At 41.3% G+C, this 16,205-nt stretch overlaps 1 protein-coding gene across 3 annotated transcripts in view; it reads right to left on the reverse strand.

Annotated features, from left to right (window-relative positions):
- Positions 1 to 2,100: 2,100 nt before the first annotated feature.
- DUSP22 (dual specificity phosphatase 22) overlaps positions 2,101 to 16,205 on the reverse strand; it is a 39,334-nt gene continuing 25,229 nt past the window's right edge. For 2 of the 3 annotated variants that reach the window (XM_088525658.1, XM_088525660.1), the window contains 4 exons: positions 14,035 to 14,084; positions 8,563 to 8,637; positions 6,901 to 7,072; positions 2,101 to 4,092 (listed from right to left, as the gene is read on the reverse strand). In XM_088525658.1, coding sequence (XP_088381784.1) covers positions 3,907 to 4,092; positions 6,901 to 7,072; positions 8,563 to 8,637; positions 14,035 to 14,084 — 483 coding nt within the window. In that variant the 3' untranslated portion in view covers positions 2,101 to 3,906. The remainder of the gene's footprint in view (positions 4,093 to 6,900; positions 7,073 to 8,562; positions 8,638 to 14,034; positions 14,085 to 16,205) is intronic. The other variant, XM_088525659.1, reaches the window with a different exon arrangement.

A 16,205-nucleotide genomic window follows, 5' to 3' on the forward strand; every position in this document is an offset into this window, starting at 1 on the left:
AACAAGCTATTATGGGACTACCACCAGAAGATGCTTCCACTGAAGAGTCCCGAACTCACCTGGAAGAACTGGATGGAGAGGGGAAGTCTCAAGACATCTATATACAGGAGAAAAAAAGGTCTATGCATCAAAATGGTTTAGTGCTATACTCCTACTGTACTTGCTGGGTGCAGATAGTGGATACAGAAGCCTTTTAAAATATTTATTTCAAGAAAACACAGGAGCAGATCAGATGCTAACATTTATTTTTATTTATAAAAAAATTATAGAATGTATTAAATACAAACATTTGGAAAAAGCACTCAGGGCCTCACTAGGATGCCCAGGAAGAGGAAGACAGAGAATCAAGAAGCTTACCAGATTTAGTTTTTAACTAGCTGAAGTACTATAATTTTTCACCGACTTTATTTGTAGACAGTGACCATTATAGCAGCCAATGTTATTACTCTACTTTTCTTTTTCTTTTTTTTTAAAAAGATACGATTTCCCATATCTTCCCTACTAACCACAAAATGTAAGGAAGCAACTCTTTCCAGGTTAAAAACGAGGGTAATAAATACTAATGCATTTACCCATTACCTACATAGAATAACACTAAAGCATTTGCTTATAATCACACATGGTTATCAAGTTTACAAAAAAAAATTCTTATACATTTCAGATCTGGATATCCAGTAAGGTATTACAAACTTTATACATTTTCCAGTGGACATCAAAATGAGGACAGTGTTTTGAAGCACAGAAACACAAAATAACTGAACACGTTGTCTACACTATATACGCCAACTACTAAAATGTGGACTGGGGTCTAGTCATATTCCAGATATCTGTAAAGTCCTACAAACTGCCACTGAAAGCCTGGTTGGAAGACAGACCATGTTATGTTCTTGGGCAATGGTAGCGCCTCTCCTTTTCTAGGAAACCAACTGTAGACGCTGTTTCTTCTGCAGTTTAAGGTGCTAAACGAGTAAACTCTACTTTCCCGCTCCCTAGGTCGACAAAACCAGATGCAAGTTTTCTTAGCAAGCTGTTGCTCTTTTACCACTCTCAAATATATATAGCCAACTAAATGAGATCTAGGAGCAAGTAACTGCAGAAAATACCTTCTCTTGTTTTAAGAGAGAAGTGCTTCTACTTGCTAACAATATGGCACCCCTCTGTCTTCCTGGCTTACCCTGTATCTGCTCTCCAGTTGCAGCATAATGCATGTTGTTGATGTGGCTGTATAGCCTTAAAGCCTGTTTCTGGGAATGACTCTTTGGGGATTATCTAACTATTAAAAGTAAAAATCCATCAGAGAATAATCCTAGACACATGAACATTAACAGATGTCTCCTGTTCTGTCTTGTATTTGCCAGAATGGAAAAAAAAATAATTACCAACTCACAATTTTACTACTGCAAGGACAGAAGAGGACTGACAAAAATGTTACGCACTACCTACCACCATCATCAGCCAGCGACAGAACGGCCTGACTGGATACCTACAAGTGCCTTGGCAGAATCCCATCCTTTAGGGCATGGGCTGAAATTACACTGTGGATCCTGTTCCGAGGAGAGAGCTGAACAAAGAACCAACATCCTGAACTTGATGACACAGGATGCGGAATCCATGTGTCAGACCCTGTTACCGAAAAAAATATTTCTTACTGTGTCCACAAAAGCTTGTGACCCTCTCACAAAACACAGAGGGCACTGCCAGGTCGGGCATGGCTGTGCTGAAACTCTTCAGCAGCCAACTATTTGCAGACCAGCATCTTTGAGGGAGGAAAAAGAGAAAGGGGCTGGGGAGAAGCAGGCAAATACTTCTCTCACTGACGAGACACAGAGCATGTCTGCTGAACACCCCAAGCAGGCAGCGATTCATCGAGCTAGGAGCTTGGGAGCAAACACAGCGTAACTGCCAGCGCCATTCCCAAGCCCAACTGCATCTCTTACTGCAACACATGTCTAATTATCCTCCTCTCAGCTGTGCTCAGTACGCTTAATGAATGCACTTAGTGCAATGAGAATTACGATACAGCTGGGAATCAGATAAAATACTAAGGCTAGTTCCATCCATCCCTTTTTTTTTTTTTTTTTAGCTTTTGGCAATAACAGATTTGTAAGATCCCTATTTTGCATGATCTAAAATAAATTTTGGAAGATTTTTAACAAGGCTGAGGCTTATTTGACCCAAAAAGCCTCACCCACATTCAAAGAATTCACTGTTATTCAAAGCAAGGATGGGAAAAAGAGAAACAAAAAATCACAAGAGGATTTAGTAAAAAGGTGGAAGGTCACAGTACCAACGGTACTGACAGAGATGACAACAGTCTATTTAGTGTGTTGACTGCCTCACAGTCTCAATACTCAGTTTTTAGCACTATATACACCATATATTTAAAAAGTTAGATTTTTTTATTTATTAATATGGCTGTTTGGAATTTTTTTTGAAGCTTCAAGAAAAATAAACTCTTCATCTTTAGAGTCAAAGACAAGAGACCAAGACTGTGGCATTAATGCTACCCTCCATTACCCCATCAGAAATCATTACACTTCCCAGAATCTCTAATTTGAAGCTACAGTCTTTGAAACATAATACATTTAAGTCACTCAATGGCTTCATTCCAGACATACATCATGTTAACAACAGCAGAGTATGGCCCCTAATTTAAAATATATTCTACAAATGAACTGCTATAAATCTGACCGCAGCAAAACATACAGTGGTTCTAAAACGGCAGAAAGTTAAACTCAAACATCTGGATTTTTAAACAAGTGAGAAATACGGATAGTTTTAAAAGGAAACAATAAACTTCTCAAACACAGACATATGTGAAACATACATGTGCGCACACACACACACACAGAGCCTCTCTCTCACACACACACGCTTCACTCAGAGTGAAATTAAGATTACACAAGGCAATTTTCAAGGTTGCATTTACAACCACAATGACAAGAACAGCATTTTTGAGGTAGCTAAAGTCAAAGAGCAAACCACAAGCAAAGAAACAGGCGCTCACACTCACACCCAGCCCACTCTTTGGAGACATGTTATCCTGTGCACACAGGTGTGTGTTGAAGAGGCACGTGTTCCACAGGGAATGCTGTTCAGTGGCACTGGAAACCTGAAAAACTCCTCTCCAGGGGAGTTTCTGTTGGGAGACCAGATTCACAATCAAGTGGCCAGGGCTTAAATCAGTGCACATCAGCTGAGCTGTGCTAACAGTCTCAGTGCTCTCGGTCTGCGCCAGTTCTACCAACAGCTCTGTCTCACGTGCACTGAAGCAAGTACAACTGTGGCAGTTGAAGATGTTATTACTCAGAGCTGTCTGTCCCACTTCTCCCCTAGCTGCTACTGCTGATAGAAAGGGACACGCACCCGTATCTCACCTGCTCCAGCTCAGAGCTCAGCATTCAGGTAAAAGCCCATCTTCGTGGCATTATTGGCCAATGGATGCTGAATTGGAGCAGCAGAGGCACAGACTCAAATTCCTTTCTTCAGGCACAACAGCATCTTCATGAACAGGGCAGAAATGTCAAACTGCCACAGCTTGAATCACCAGAGCTCATTTCTCAGAGCCCTTTGCTAGCCTGCAACAAAAGGAGTTGAGCTAATCTCATGGCAAATGCCAAGCTACATGGGCATAAGAGAGTCTGTCAGCTGTGGCTGACAGACTGGCTCAGCCTCAGGAACTTGATCATGTTTCTGAGCACACATAGAGCTTGATGCTGTCCAAACTATAAAACTGTGTCAAATGCACTCATACACACACATATAATGTCATATTGTCAACGAGAAGCTTTCTACAAATTGACTGTTTGCATGATTACTGCTGGGAGTCTTGAAGGTAGGATGGCGAGATGTTTTTCAACAAGTAGAAGGAAAAAGAAAACAAAAAAGATATTTAACTTTTTATGACTAGGTCTCTGTTGTGTAGTTGTTGTATGACAGAGATGGCACAGATGAGAAGTTGTTATTCCACTGTCTTCCCCCAGTACTCTGCTGCAACTCTGCCTGCTCTTTGTATTTGCTCAGAAGATTTTTGGCTTCTTGCAGATCCTGACAGGAATTTTCACCGTATTCTTGTTTCAGCCACTGCCTGAACTGGAGAAATTGAACACACAGATATGACATGATGAAATAACAACATGAGATGGATGCAGAAATAATTCTCCCTTTTGCACTACAGAGATACTACTTAAGGACCCATAAGAACAAAAAGAAGCTAACAAAAAACACTCCCAAGTTTCTCATGTCCTTCAATAGCAGCACAGAATATGTTGGCACAGGAACACAGCGTCACGGAGGTATCTACTTCCATAACATGGCACGCTTGAAAAAGAGCATGGCTGGCTGGAGTAACACAGGGTAAGGAACACCCACTGGACAAGGACATCTTAGACTTAAGAGCGCCCTCCTCCATTTGCAGTTTCACCTACAAATGAGTTGTGTAAATGCTGCAAGCTCCTGCAATCAGGCACTTTGTCCAAGTCACGATAGGATGCAAGATCTTCAGAAGGATGAGGATCATAAAAGCAAACCACTCATATTGCTGTTCCCTCCTGAACCAATAAGACCAGTAGTAAAAACTGCACTGTAGATACTGAGAAAAGTAACCTTTGGAGGAAAAAGGCCATGAGCTTTAAAAGATATAAGACCCTATATATTACTGATATGAATGATTGAATATGGTATATGGTAACAGCTGTATCGGGTCCATCTGAAGTAAATGTCTAGGAGGAAATGCAGTGGTAGGAGAAGCATACTGAGAAGTTTGTGATCCCAACTTCCAGCAACTTTCAGCTCAAGCATTTTTGGAGGCTGAATCAGTATCTCCGTGTTTCATAGCAATAAACAGATTTTTCTGCCATGAGATCACTTTCTGAATCCACCTTTTTTTGCCACAAGATGTCTGGATACCACCAAGCTTCGCAGTTGAACAACATATTGCATTAAATATGCACCTCCTTTTTTTTAGGGGAACCATCACTTGACAGTTCCATCTCACTCCCCCCTCATTATGGGGAAGAGTGGAAACCATATCTGCTCACCTCTTTATTCCACTCAACTTTTTAGACCTTTATCATTTTCTTATCTGTCATTTCTTTCTCATCTGAAGAATTTTAGCCCATTTAGTTATTTCTGACAACCTTGTTGCTCTTCTCTGCAGGAGAAGCAAGTAGACACAGACCCTCAACTGTTCTGTATCAGTGGGGATATCATTTTGTGATAATATTTCTAGCCTCACCTTCCATAGCTTTGGGGCTTGTTTTTGGATAATTTAGTCCATAAAGATCCATAGGGACATTGGGAGACAAAACCTTTGCATGGTTACTTCCTCCCCCACCCATAAAAGATTATAAGGTCATAAATCAAATCCGAAGCCTCAGGATGGATGAATGGAAATTTGAGTCTGCTGCAAACCATGTTAGGACCGTATGGACTAAATCCCTCCCTGTGAGATCAAAATCTATGGGACCTCATTCCAGAAATGCCCTAGGTGCCATAGTATATAGGCATAGCAAAACACTCGTGGTGCTACAATCAGAAAAAGTTCATGCCCTTGGCAGGTGGCACAATTCCACTGAAATCAGGTGTGCAAACGGACACCTGCTAAGGATGTGGTTGTTATTAAGAGACAGTAGGAAATTACAGCCCAGCCAGTGACCACAGGTGGATATTTCTTTTTGCAACTACTGCCTCCCCCTCAGTGAAAGAAGCAGAATGCCCCTCCAACGTGGATAAAAAAAAAGAAGAGACGTTACTGTCTTTATCAGGCTATTTGCATATAGCCTTAATTGTCATTGCAGTTTGCCCAGACCAATTAGAATAGAAATGACTGTAAGGGAGGAAGGAGACAAGTCTGGAAAGTCCCCCTCTGACTTCTGTCTCTTAAAATCAGTTACTCCCCAATTTACACCAGTTCCAAACGATCCAGGAAACATTCAGTTAAGCACTAAAAAAAAAAAATAGTCAGCAACTGCATCATGCAAAACTTGGAGCTTTCTGCAGCAGGAATACAGGCAAAAAAAAAACTTTTTTGGTTCATTTATATATTTAGCTTTCCAGATTCTGTTCTTCTGTTATTGCTGTTGATTTCTTAGTAAGTACAATCCAGGAAAGCTAAAAGAACAATAGCATGCTGAGCAATGGAAAAATAGAGGGGACAGCCAGATTAGGAAGTTAAAATTAAAAAATAGTTTCTTTCCCCATAGAAGAACCATCCTGCATAAAAGATCTGTTCCCTGGGGGTGCCTAGTTACTTCCACTTATGTTAGAAAACCACTTCACAGCCTTATCATTTGTCCCTCAGTCTTCATAGCCCTAAAAAGCTATTAAAGACCAGGGAAAAAGAGCCAGACCTGAGACTGCCTTATGCAACAAAATATTTACTAAGGTCCCAGCCACAGAAGGTACCAGTGGGGAGAATGTAAGTTAATTAGAACCTAGCTTAACTCCTGGACAGAAAGGGTTTCTGATTATGGCCCACAAATCATTTCTTTCTTGCTTACTATTCCAAGGGAATGTGGGGAAAAAAATACTTATATGCAATTCGTACTTGTAGCTTGGTCTTGCTGCTTCATTCTGCACTACTCATTCTTCACTTTTTACCCTTCTGAATGTTTCAGCCTTTTATGCATTATGTCTTCAGCCCACATGAGGGACTCACAGAATTGAGAGCACAGAGGAAGAGAGGGAGGTGTGCTTGGCTGCTGTGATTTGTCTCTTCTCTCATCCAGCATTCCTGACATCTTCAGGGCCAGCTGTACCTTGCCAGTGGAGCAGGCTTACCTAAGAAACCATTCCCTTGGAATAAAGAAGGGCCACACAGACCACTCAGGATAATGAAGAGCAACCCTTGAACTGCCTTGAGATTGTATTTCTCAGTTCCTTGGCTTGTCATTCATTTACCTGATTAACATCATGTTTTTCGAACTCCTGTAACTGCCTCTGGAAGCCCATGTTAGGATTCGCACAGGACCTCGCTGCTCGGACAACGGACAGCGCGTCTTCCCAACCAAAGTCTGTGATGGTCATGATGTAGGCAACGACCAGCGTTACACTCCTGGAGACACCTGCAAGGCTGCGTGATAACAAAGGTGCAATAAACAGATGAAGGACAACACTGCTTCAACTGAAGTTAAAAGCATCACTTTCCAATACCACAGCAGGCTGCTGTGCTACTTACCGTCATGAAGAAGCATTACTATATTCGTGTCAAAGTGGGTTTTGCTACTGCATTTTCATATGCTTCAGAATAAATGTACAAGATCAAGAAAGTGGATTCTGAATGTTAACTCAAATAAGACTGGTAAGGAAGGAAAAAGTAACAAGTTTTCATAGGAGTGGAGGGCAGAACATGTGTCCTTAATTAGATTTGATTTTTTACTAAGCTAGAAATAACACACCCACTTTTTTTGCCTATACACATCAGAGCAATAAGACTGTATTCTTCACCACCATGAATTTCATCTCCAGTTCCATAGGGCTGAAAAGAACTTTAAATGTATTGTTAAAGCACAGTACTCTGGATGTTTGAGTTTTTTTCCTCTTTCTACTGCCCGTGCACTGTGCAATTTCAGCTCTCCAGACTCCAATGTCATTACCTGACACCCTGGGATAAAGTAAGAACCATTTGTTTGGCTGTCCTGAACAAACAAACAAACAAAAAAATCCAGCTATAACTATTATGAGTGTAAATAATGTGTTTGGAATACATTGGTATTGGGTATACCTTTCCCTTGGCATTTCCAGAACATTTTATGCCTCTGCAATGCTGTAGAGGTATAAAAAAGCTTTTTAAAAATGCTCTCAAGACTCAGACAAATTATCCCCATTTTGCCTATCTGTCTTCAGCAGACTGGCTAAATGACTCGTCCGCAGCCCTGTCATGAGTCAATAACAAACTGAGGATTCCTGCTAAGGGCCTGCACACAAGTTCAGCGTTCAAATCATGAGATGACTGACTCCACATAAAGATTCAGATATGTCAAAGGACTACAGCCAATAGCAAAGAGCAAGGAAGAAAAAATAGAAGAAAGAAAAAGAGTGGGCTTTCCTTTTTTACTCTTTAAGGTCCCAGAAGCATCTTGTCAGTCAGGGACTTACTATAAAAACTGTAACATTTTAATGCTTCAGCAGTTCAAAGCATTAAAAAAAAACTGTTCAGAAGAAAAAAAAATAACAATTCTGAAGTCCCTGAAATAGCTGTTAAAGGAACTGATCTAAACTGATCATTAGTATTTGATTACGAGAACCATCTTTGAAAAGACAGTGATTAACAGAAATGGAAAATAAGAAAGACCTCTCTAGTCAGAGAGACTTAGCAAAAGGTCTGATTAGAGAGAAGATCTTAGGTTCTCTATGTCTTCTGGCAGCTGTCCAGTCCAGTGACTCAAGAATGAGGCTCTAATAGTACTTTTAAGTCTTTGAGGCTCTTCAAATACAAAAGAAACATTTCAGTCCAAAAGAATTTTGCTATAAAATTTTGATTAATGCTGACATCATTAAAATGGTGAACATCCAAATAAAGGCACACAAACTCTTACAAAGGTTCTTTTTAGGAATACATACCAATGAACTAGACAGCCTTCACCTGTAAGCCGGCATTCATGGATAAATTTGATGCTCTCTCTGAAATGCCTTGCCCTGAAAACGGAAACAGAAGGAGAATACAGAAAATGCTCTATTTAGTAAAATCACTACTTAGAAAAAGAGAAATGTACCTGAAAGCTCACTTAGTGCTGTTTCTAGAATTTAGAACTGAACATGGGTCTTAACAGGCAAAAGTCAGTATCTGACAAAAAAAAAAAACAAACAAAAAGAAAAAGGCAAAAAAAGAAAAACAAAGCAAACAAACAAAAAACCCCAAAATACACATACTGCTGCTTGGTATATTTACACTCCAAATTACCTGAAGAAGAGATTGGTATCTTCAGCACTACAGTGTAATAAACATTAGCAAATGCTTTATTCTGATGAGTGGCAAGGCCTTACTCCGGTCTCTGTTTCATTGACCATGCTCAGACAGAAGGTGAAACTCCCAGGGTGCACGTGAACCAGCCCACAGGACACTGTCTCTCAAAAACAGGCATCCATTACCTGCCATCCAAACCTGGTTTGCAGAAGGAGATGAAGTCAAAGGCAACTCAGGTACCAGGACACATGTAAATCTTAAGTCTTTTTTCCTTTGCAGCTCAAAACTCTCTTTTTTGCCCCTGCTACGAAAAATCCTTGACAGAACCCCTGAATCCTTCAGCTACTTCAGTCTTAGATCTCAGTACCTCCCAAACTTGCTTAAACATCAACTATTTCTTGGCTTACTGCATTGGCTTCCTCAAATTCACCTATTATTAGCTGTAAAATTCCTCTCCTAGATGTTTTAGACCTCAGGCCCTTCTGCCTGCCCTTATTTCGGGAATCAGCCGCCCTGCCAACAGCCGACTTCTGGTTAAACAGCGTAGGAGACTATGGAGAGAAGATAAAGGCTCTGTTTATCAGTCGTACATCCTCTCAATGAGCCTTCACACGTTCCTCTTCAACTGGGGCAAACCCGAAGGAAAGGAACTAGCAGCCAAGAGCAAACATCACAGCAAACTTGCAACCTCACGTTTCTGCATGCCTGTCCCAGGTTGCTCCCCTTGCCCTTGCCTGCCAGGCTGCAAAGCCTTTGGGGCTGCCTGCAACTCATTAGCGGTGCGAGGAGGAACTCCTCACAGTTCAGAGGAGTGCAGTTCGGCTGTGGCCTTCGAGCACTCGTGCAGCAATAGGATGAGTAGCGAGGTGTGCAGCACCCAGGCAAGACAGAGGGCTCCTCATGAGGCGCACGGTCGCAGGCTTGCTGGAGAAGACAAACCTGAAAGCACGCTCTACTCAACACCCATGAAGCGCAACGTCCTGTACTCAAGATGTTTCCCCTCTCTGAGTGAATATTATACCACAAAGATAAAAAACAAACCAACAACCGAGCAAACAACAACAGCAAAAAAAACCCCCAAAAACTCAGCCTCAACATGGTCAGCCACAGAAAAACCAGGAATGCCCATGCAAAAAGGAAGCTTTCCTTCCTGTCCAAGAGGACAGCTGTTGATACTATGAACGCTCAGAGCTGATGGAGGACACAAGTAATGCGGTGGAGCTGCAGGGCCTGTGGAACCTGCAAAGGCAACGTGCTGCTAAGCTGATGTACCCAAACAGATGGAGACCAAAGCCCAGGACTCCCTCTGCAAGGCATTCCTTGCATCACTGAATATGATGAGGACAAAACAGTTGGAGAAGGCTCAAGGGTCTTATTTGGAATGTGATCTTCTGAGGAATGATAGAGTCTCTAGCTTTACAAGCCTTAAAAATGCATTTCCATTCAGCTGCTAACTGGACTGCTACTCCACACAGTTTTCCATGGCTGAGTTGTAACACACGGGGGCCACAGGTCTGCCTGTGGGTCACAAGCCGCTCCACAAAAATGAACTCAGGACAAATCAGCCTTCGGGCTGCACGTACAAAAGCTGCTGCTATTGCACAATGATGGAGCACTTGTCCAAGACTAAAGGGATTTCACCAAAGGAAACTTGAGCAGCACCTGCCTGACCACACCGCAGGCTTCGTGGGCACCCATCCTCTTTCCTCTTTCTAGAAAATCTTGACAACAAGGCCTCTGCAAACACCAGTATATTCATTCCAAAGGTCTGGCATAAGTTTTGGTCAAATACTTCAATGCTTTAGGTTGAAAAGCGTCAGTGCGAGCACAGCACCTTGGCAAAGTGCTAAGCACAGGCAACCATGAGCTCCACCGCATGTTCTGTTCTGCCTTATCACTGGCACCCAGTTTGCTGAACACTGTGAAATGCAAATGTCTAAAGGCATTTATGAAAATTTACAAGAGAAATAGCCATGCTTAGAGTTTGCGCCACTTTGTGGAACGATGACCCCTCCTCACTTAACAGTCAGAACGGAGGAAAAATGCACTTTTCCACAAACTTTTGTGTAAGGATCTCTGCTGGCTCCAGCAGACACAGTTGCCTCAACCCATTTACAGGGTTATGGTACAAATGTACACAGGAGAAGAGGTTCTGAGGACCAGTTAACGGTGGCACAGACACACGAAAGAACAGCAAGTCTTGCATTAACCACAGAATAGCTGATCAGCATCTGTAACAGGAAAGCATTTGACAAATGTGCCAAATTATCTGTTATGTTAAACAGTTACTTCAAAACAATTTATTACAAGGTATCTGGCTTTTACATCGCAGCTTAAACTTGGACATCTTCTGAACTACTGCTCCTTCACAGTGGTAAATACCACGGGGAGAAGAATCAGCAGAGTGCCCCTACCAGCACCAGCTACATTAACTACAATTATCCATTAGCAAAGCAGCACATCCTGGATCTGCATATCATGATTGCTGGTCAGATTTCTAAGAGTGCTTTAAAGGTTGAAAAGAAAGCATGCAAGAACAGACAGGAAGGACCATGTTGAAACTTCTTTCCTTGAAAACTATATCGAAACATGACTAAGATCCACCTTTTCTTTTTTTTCTTAATAGGTCACCTGTAACAGCTTGACCAGAACATTGATTTTAACCCCACTGGGCTAACAAGCTGGATGGTAGCTCCATACTTATAACATAGCCTAAGATAACTGGCCAGAACAGAACCGGAAGGGAAGATATAATTTTTATAGAATTAACTTAGTAGTAGTGGGTTCTGTGGGAAATGCCATTTCTGGGGAGATAACTGCCCTAGGGAGAGGCAGAAAATGGGAGTAGGGGCAAGCTTTCAAGCCACTTCAGCAAACACCTACAGTATGTCACTACAACACATTCCCCTGAGGAAAGGAGATCCACTAAACAAGCTTACTGTAAGTAAATTTATTACACACATAAGAAACCAAAAGTTCCTGTCAGAAAAACAGTTGAAGTGAATTAAGAGCTCACATTCAGTGAGGAAGAAACTGCAGCCAGACCATTTCAAACACCAGCAGTTGCAAAGTGGCAACGGAGCTTCAGAAACTCCCGGTGTTGGCTCAGGCAGGTAAGACTCCAACGTGCATCCCATCAGTTATGCCTGTTGGCCATTACTAGTAAAACACAAGGACCCAGAAGGAAAGATGATGCTATTCTTTTTTTCCCCCCCTTAGCACCATCACAGTCTCTCCTTGAAAGAAGAAGATAGCTGCATAAAGACGTTGTTCAGGCATAGATCCCCCTTCCTGTTCCCCAATTATCTCTCTCTCCTAAGAGGGCACACAATACCATAAAACACTGTTAAAAAAGGTTTTAGCGAGTCCTCACAGACAGCTTCCAGAAGTGAAAAAGCAAGAGGCATCACTACTTGCAGACATCATGGTCTCATTTTACTTAAGTTCTGATTGTATAAAGCAAAAAAAGAAAAAAAAAACAGTTACTCATCAAGTTTTATTTTAAGTGATCAAGTGTATCGGTATTAGAAGCAATGACGTTTGTTTGCAACCATCTGATACCAAAGTGAGCATTGTGGATGCCTGCAGCACAACAGAAACAATACTCATGCAAATTTGTATCTTCTTACTGAAGCTTCAAGAGCTTTGGTAGAGTGCCCCGCAGTTCAAATGCTGGAGGTGGCTTTTCAATATAATTCTGTGATATGTTACACTGAAGGAGGGGCTGAGTTGTACATTAACATCCATAATGTTGATTAACGTTCATCAGAAATGGTTTCTCAGCTATATCCATTCCTGAATTGATCCAGGTCTCTACTAGCATAGGAGACAAATTTGAAAAACATTTTCACAAATGTCTCATAAATCTCTGAATAATAATAAAAAAAGTTAAAATTGCTCCCTGTGAATATTTTTCTCTAAACTCAGACTTTTTCCTTCACAAAAGCACAAAATGATTTGCTTTCTTATTACATATCTGTCTTGAAAAAAAACCCTAAGTTTTGGAGAAAGAGAAGTGTCTTTTTGTTGTTTCGTTTTTATTATTTTTAATCACAACAGAAATACATTAGAATAAAAAAAGGCAAAATGACCCACAGCAAATGCCCTGCTGGAATCTTTCTAGGGTATGAGAAACAAATGCTCTAAAAATATCCACCGAAAGCATCAGCCGGAATATTGCTATGATGTGAGAGAAAAGCGGTGCTCTGCTTCCTTCCGTACATACCAGGCCTCTTTCAAGTACTTCTGTTTCTCTACAAAACTTGTAGCAGGATGTGGCTGAAACCCCCCTCATCTCTCCCCAACATAAACAGTGAGCTCTAGAAGAAAGAGTTGGTCGCTATCCAAGTTCTCTTACAAAATGTGTTTTGATTACTCTTTGGAATCAAGGTTTCCCATGTACCTTCAACTCAGTGGCTCCAAGTATTAAAGGGCATGTCAACTGATGTTTTCAGGTCAGTTATTCACCCAATGAAAAGAAATGAGAATGGAGGAGGTTGGGACACAATAGTAACAACAGATACGTCTTCGAGGCATGAGGTTCTGTAGTGCAGACAAAACTCCCTACCATACCAGCCTAGTAGCAAAAAGCATCGGGGTTTTCAAAGGAAGGGACAAATAACCCAGAGCAGATAGCTGTAGGGCTAGTTTGCACACTGCAAGTCTCTCTGGAAGGCCCACTGTGAAGAATTTATCCTAACCTTTGAAGTACAAGACTTCATATATCTTCCAGTACTTTCTTCTTTTTAATGGCTGAAGATATTGCTAAGAAAAAAAAAATCAAGCAGAAAGATTTTTACAAAAAAACCCACCACCACAAAAAGTAAAAAAAAAAAAAAAAAGAAAAAAGAAAAAGCTGGTAATAAACAGGAATCCCTAAAGTTTAAAACTACATACGCACAAGTGTTCACACACTGACCCTCCCACAAACTCAAACTCTTACACACAAAAAAGGAGGGTCAGAACCAAAGCAGCTGCAAGAAAACCTTGCTGTGTTTTCTTAATAGATTAAAAACACATTAGTGCAATACTTAGAGATCGGAAACAGATCCTTTAGCTCATTATAGAACAGGCATCACAGTACTGGGGAACATCTAGGTTTTTGCTTTTTATTATTAAAGAAAACTTACAAGTTCTGTGAGGGCGAGTCAGCAGCAGGAATGCAGAGGTACTTCATTCCCTATGTAAAGAAGCAAAAAAGGAATGAGAAGAAAACACCAAGACAAATATATTAACCAGCTACTAGTACATGAGTTCTGCTCATGACTTGTGCAGTCTTATTGACTTCGAGGAAGGTACACCATTATTCAGACAGGTGGAGACCATCTCTATGCAATCACATTTTAAAATAGCGTTTTTGCATCTCCTTTGTTGCTAAAACACCATCGTATACCTTAGTTATGCTTGCCCCAAAGTCCAGGAACAAACTTTTTAAAGTAGAAGTGTCTTCACAAAAAGGGTGTAAAGCTCTTATTCAGAATCTAATTTCTTTTTACATTTCTAGTACAACTAAATTGCATCTTGTCTTGTCTTGTGCTCAGAATAGATGCATAAGACATTCACAACTGAAAAATGTGAAAATTGATTTATTTTGATTCCATGCAATCATTTTTCCTTACCTAGTTCACAAACCCAACAAAATGGGAAGCAACAGAAGTTAGTCTTTTTGGGGAGAGGAGGGTTGGGGAAAGACTTCAAGAAAGACAACTGTAAGACTCAGGCTTTTCTTGCACAGTCGGCCTCACTTTCTTAGTCAGCTATCATGATGAGTTACATGATCCAATAGGAAAGTTGGATAACCTTTACTAATATATTAAAATGGTTACGGGGTGCATTTAAAACAACACTATAATAATACATTAGTGCTTTTCATTACTAATGCTCATTTTAACTTTTTCTTTTCCAAAGCTTTTCTTGCTCTTATGATTGTGAAGAAAAAAATGCTTCTCAAAAACATATTCAACTGACTTCTCAAATGGGATTTCCAAGAACATAGGTGGTAACTTAGATGCACAAAAACGAACTCACTGGAAGTCTTCTCACTTAGTTCAGACATCAAATTATGAATTTTTCAGTTATTTCCTTTTTAAGATAGGATTTAGAGCAGAAAGTCCACCACAAAAAGCACCTTAGTTCCTCCCTCTGTAACAACGCAAGTTCCCATTATACGCAGGCACGTTCAAACACACACACACCAAAATTCATACATCCTGCCTACAAGCTGACTGTCCTCAAGCAATGTTTGCCAACAAGCTGAAATGTAACATGCCTCTACCATGCACTTCATTTGCCATCTGCAGGGAGGGTGAAAAAGTCACTGTTCAACTCTAACGGCTACCTGAGGCAGCAGCTTCTCAAATCCTACACTTGGTTGTGTCCGCATCTCCTCTTCACTCTCTCCCTACACTACTTCAGTAATAGCTCCTATCAGAAAGGGTCCTGTGCATGGCTGCGAGGTTCGGGAATGCGCAATGAGAACTTGTGTTCAGGCTTTGCATACAGACCATGAGTGAGGAGACAGGGACGTGGCAGCATCTCATAAGGGAGAAGGCACCACAGGGCTGATGTCAAACCAGCCCCTTGAGAGCAGGGGACGAAGGCAGCCGAGGGGAAGCAGAACAGGGAGGAAGGCAGCTAGCAAACTGAGGCAGCTTGCTGCTGGAGGGAACCACGTGAGCGGGCCTACACCGGGATGAGGCCTGCCGTGGCACTCTGGGATGGCTCCACAGCACGTGTCATAGGCACGTTTGTCTAAAAACAGGATGTAGCAGTAGCCTATAAACTGATAGGCTCCTGAGCCAATAATGATAATTATATTGTGATAGATAATTACAATAACTATCTTCTTGCATGATGCATCTGAGAGGTTTATCTTTCATACTAATATCGCTTCAAGTGAGTCACTCCAGTAGAAATGGGGCCTGTGACCTGAAAGTAGATTTACATGCTCTTCTTCCCTGCATGCCTCTGGGCAAGTCCATGCCTTTAATTCTGCATCACCAAGAGAAAACTTGGATGGGAGACCCTTTAAGTCGAGCATGCACTAGAGGACAAAGTGCTCACCCCTGCAGCCTGCACTATTTCAAGTTGTTCCACAGAGCTACGGCACGTGTTGAATGCTTTTCACAGACCAAATGCAGAGGGGTTTTCAGATCATGTTCACTTTAAAAGCAGAAGTAGCACCAGCACAAGTTTAAGACCCACAGTGTTCTTTTCTTTGTCACGGTTGGCTGGTTGCCAGTACCACAAAGCAAGCATGAAACCAGCATACGAGAGACCGCATATGGTACTGAATGGCTCA

This window comes from Tinamus guttatus, unplaced genomic scaffold (assembly GCF_059628265.1).
Source record: "Tinamus guttatus ecotype Peru unplaced genomic scaffold, ASM5962826v1 Tinamus_guttatus_pri_ptg000232l, whole genome shotgun sequence".
NCBI lineage: Eukaryota > Metazoa > Chordata > Aves > Tinamiformes > Tinamidae > Tinamus > Tinamus guttatus.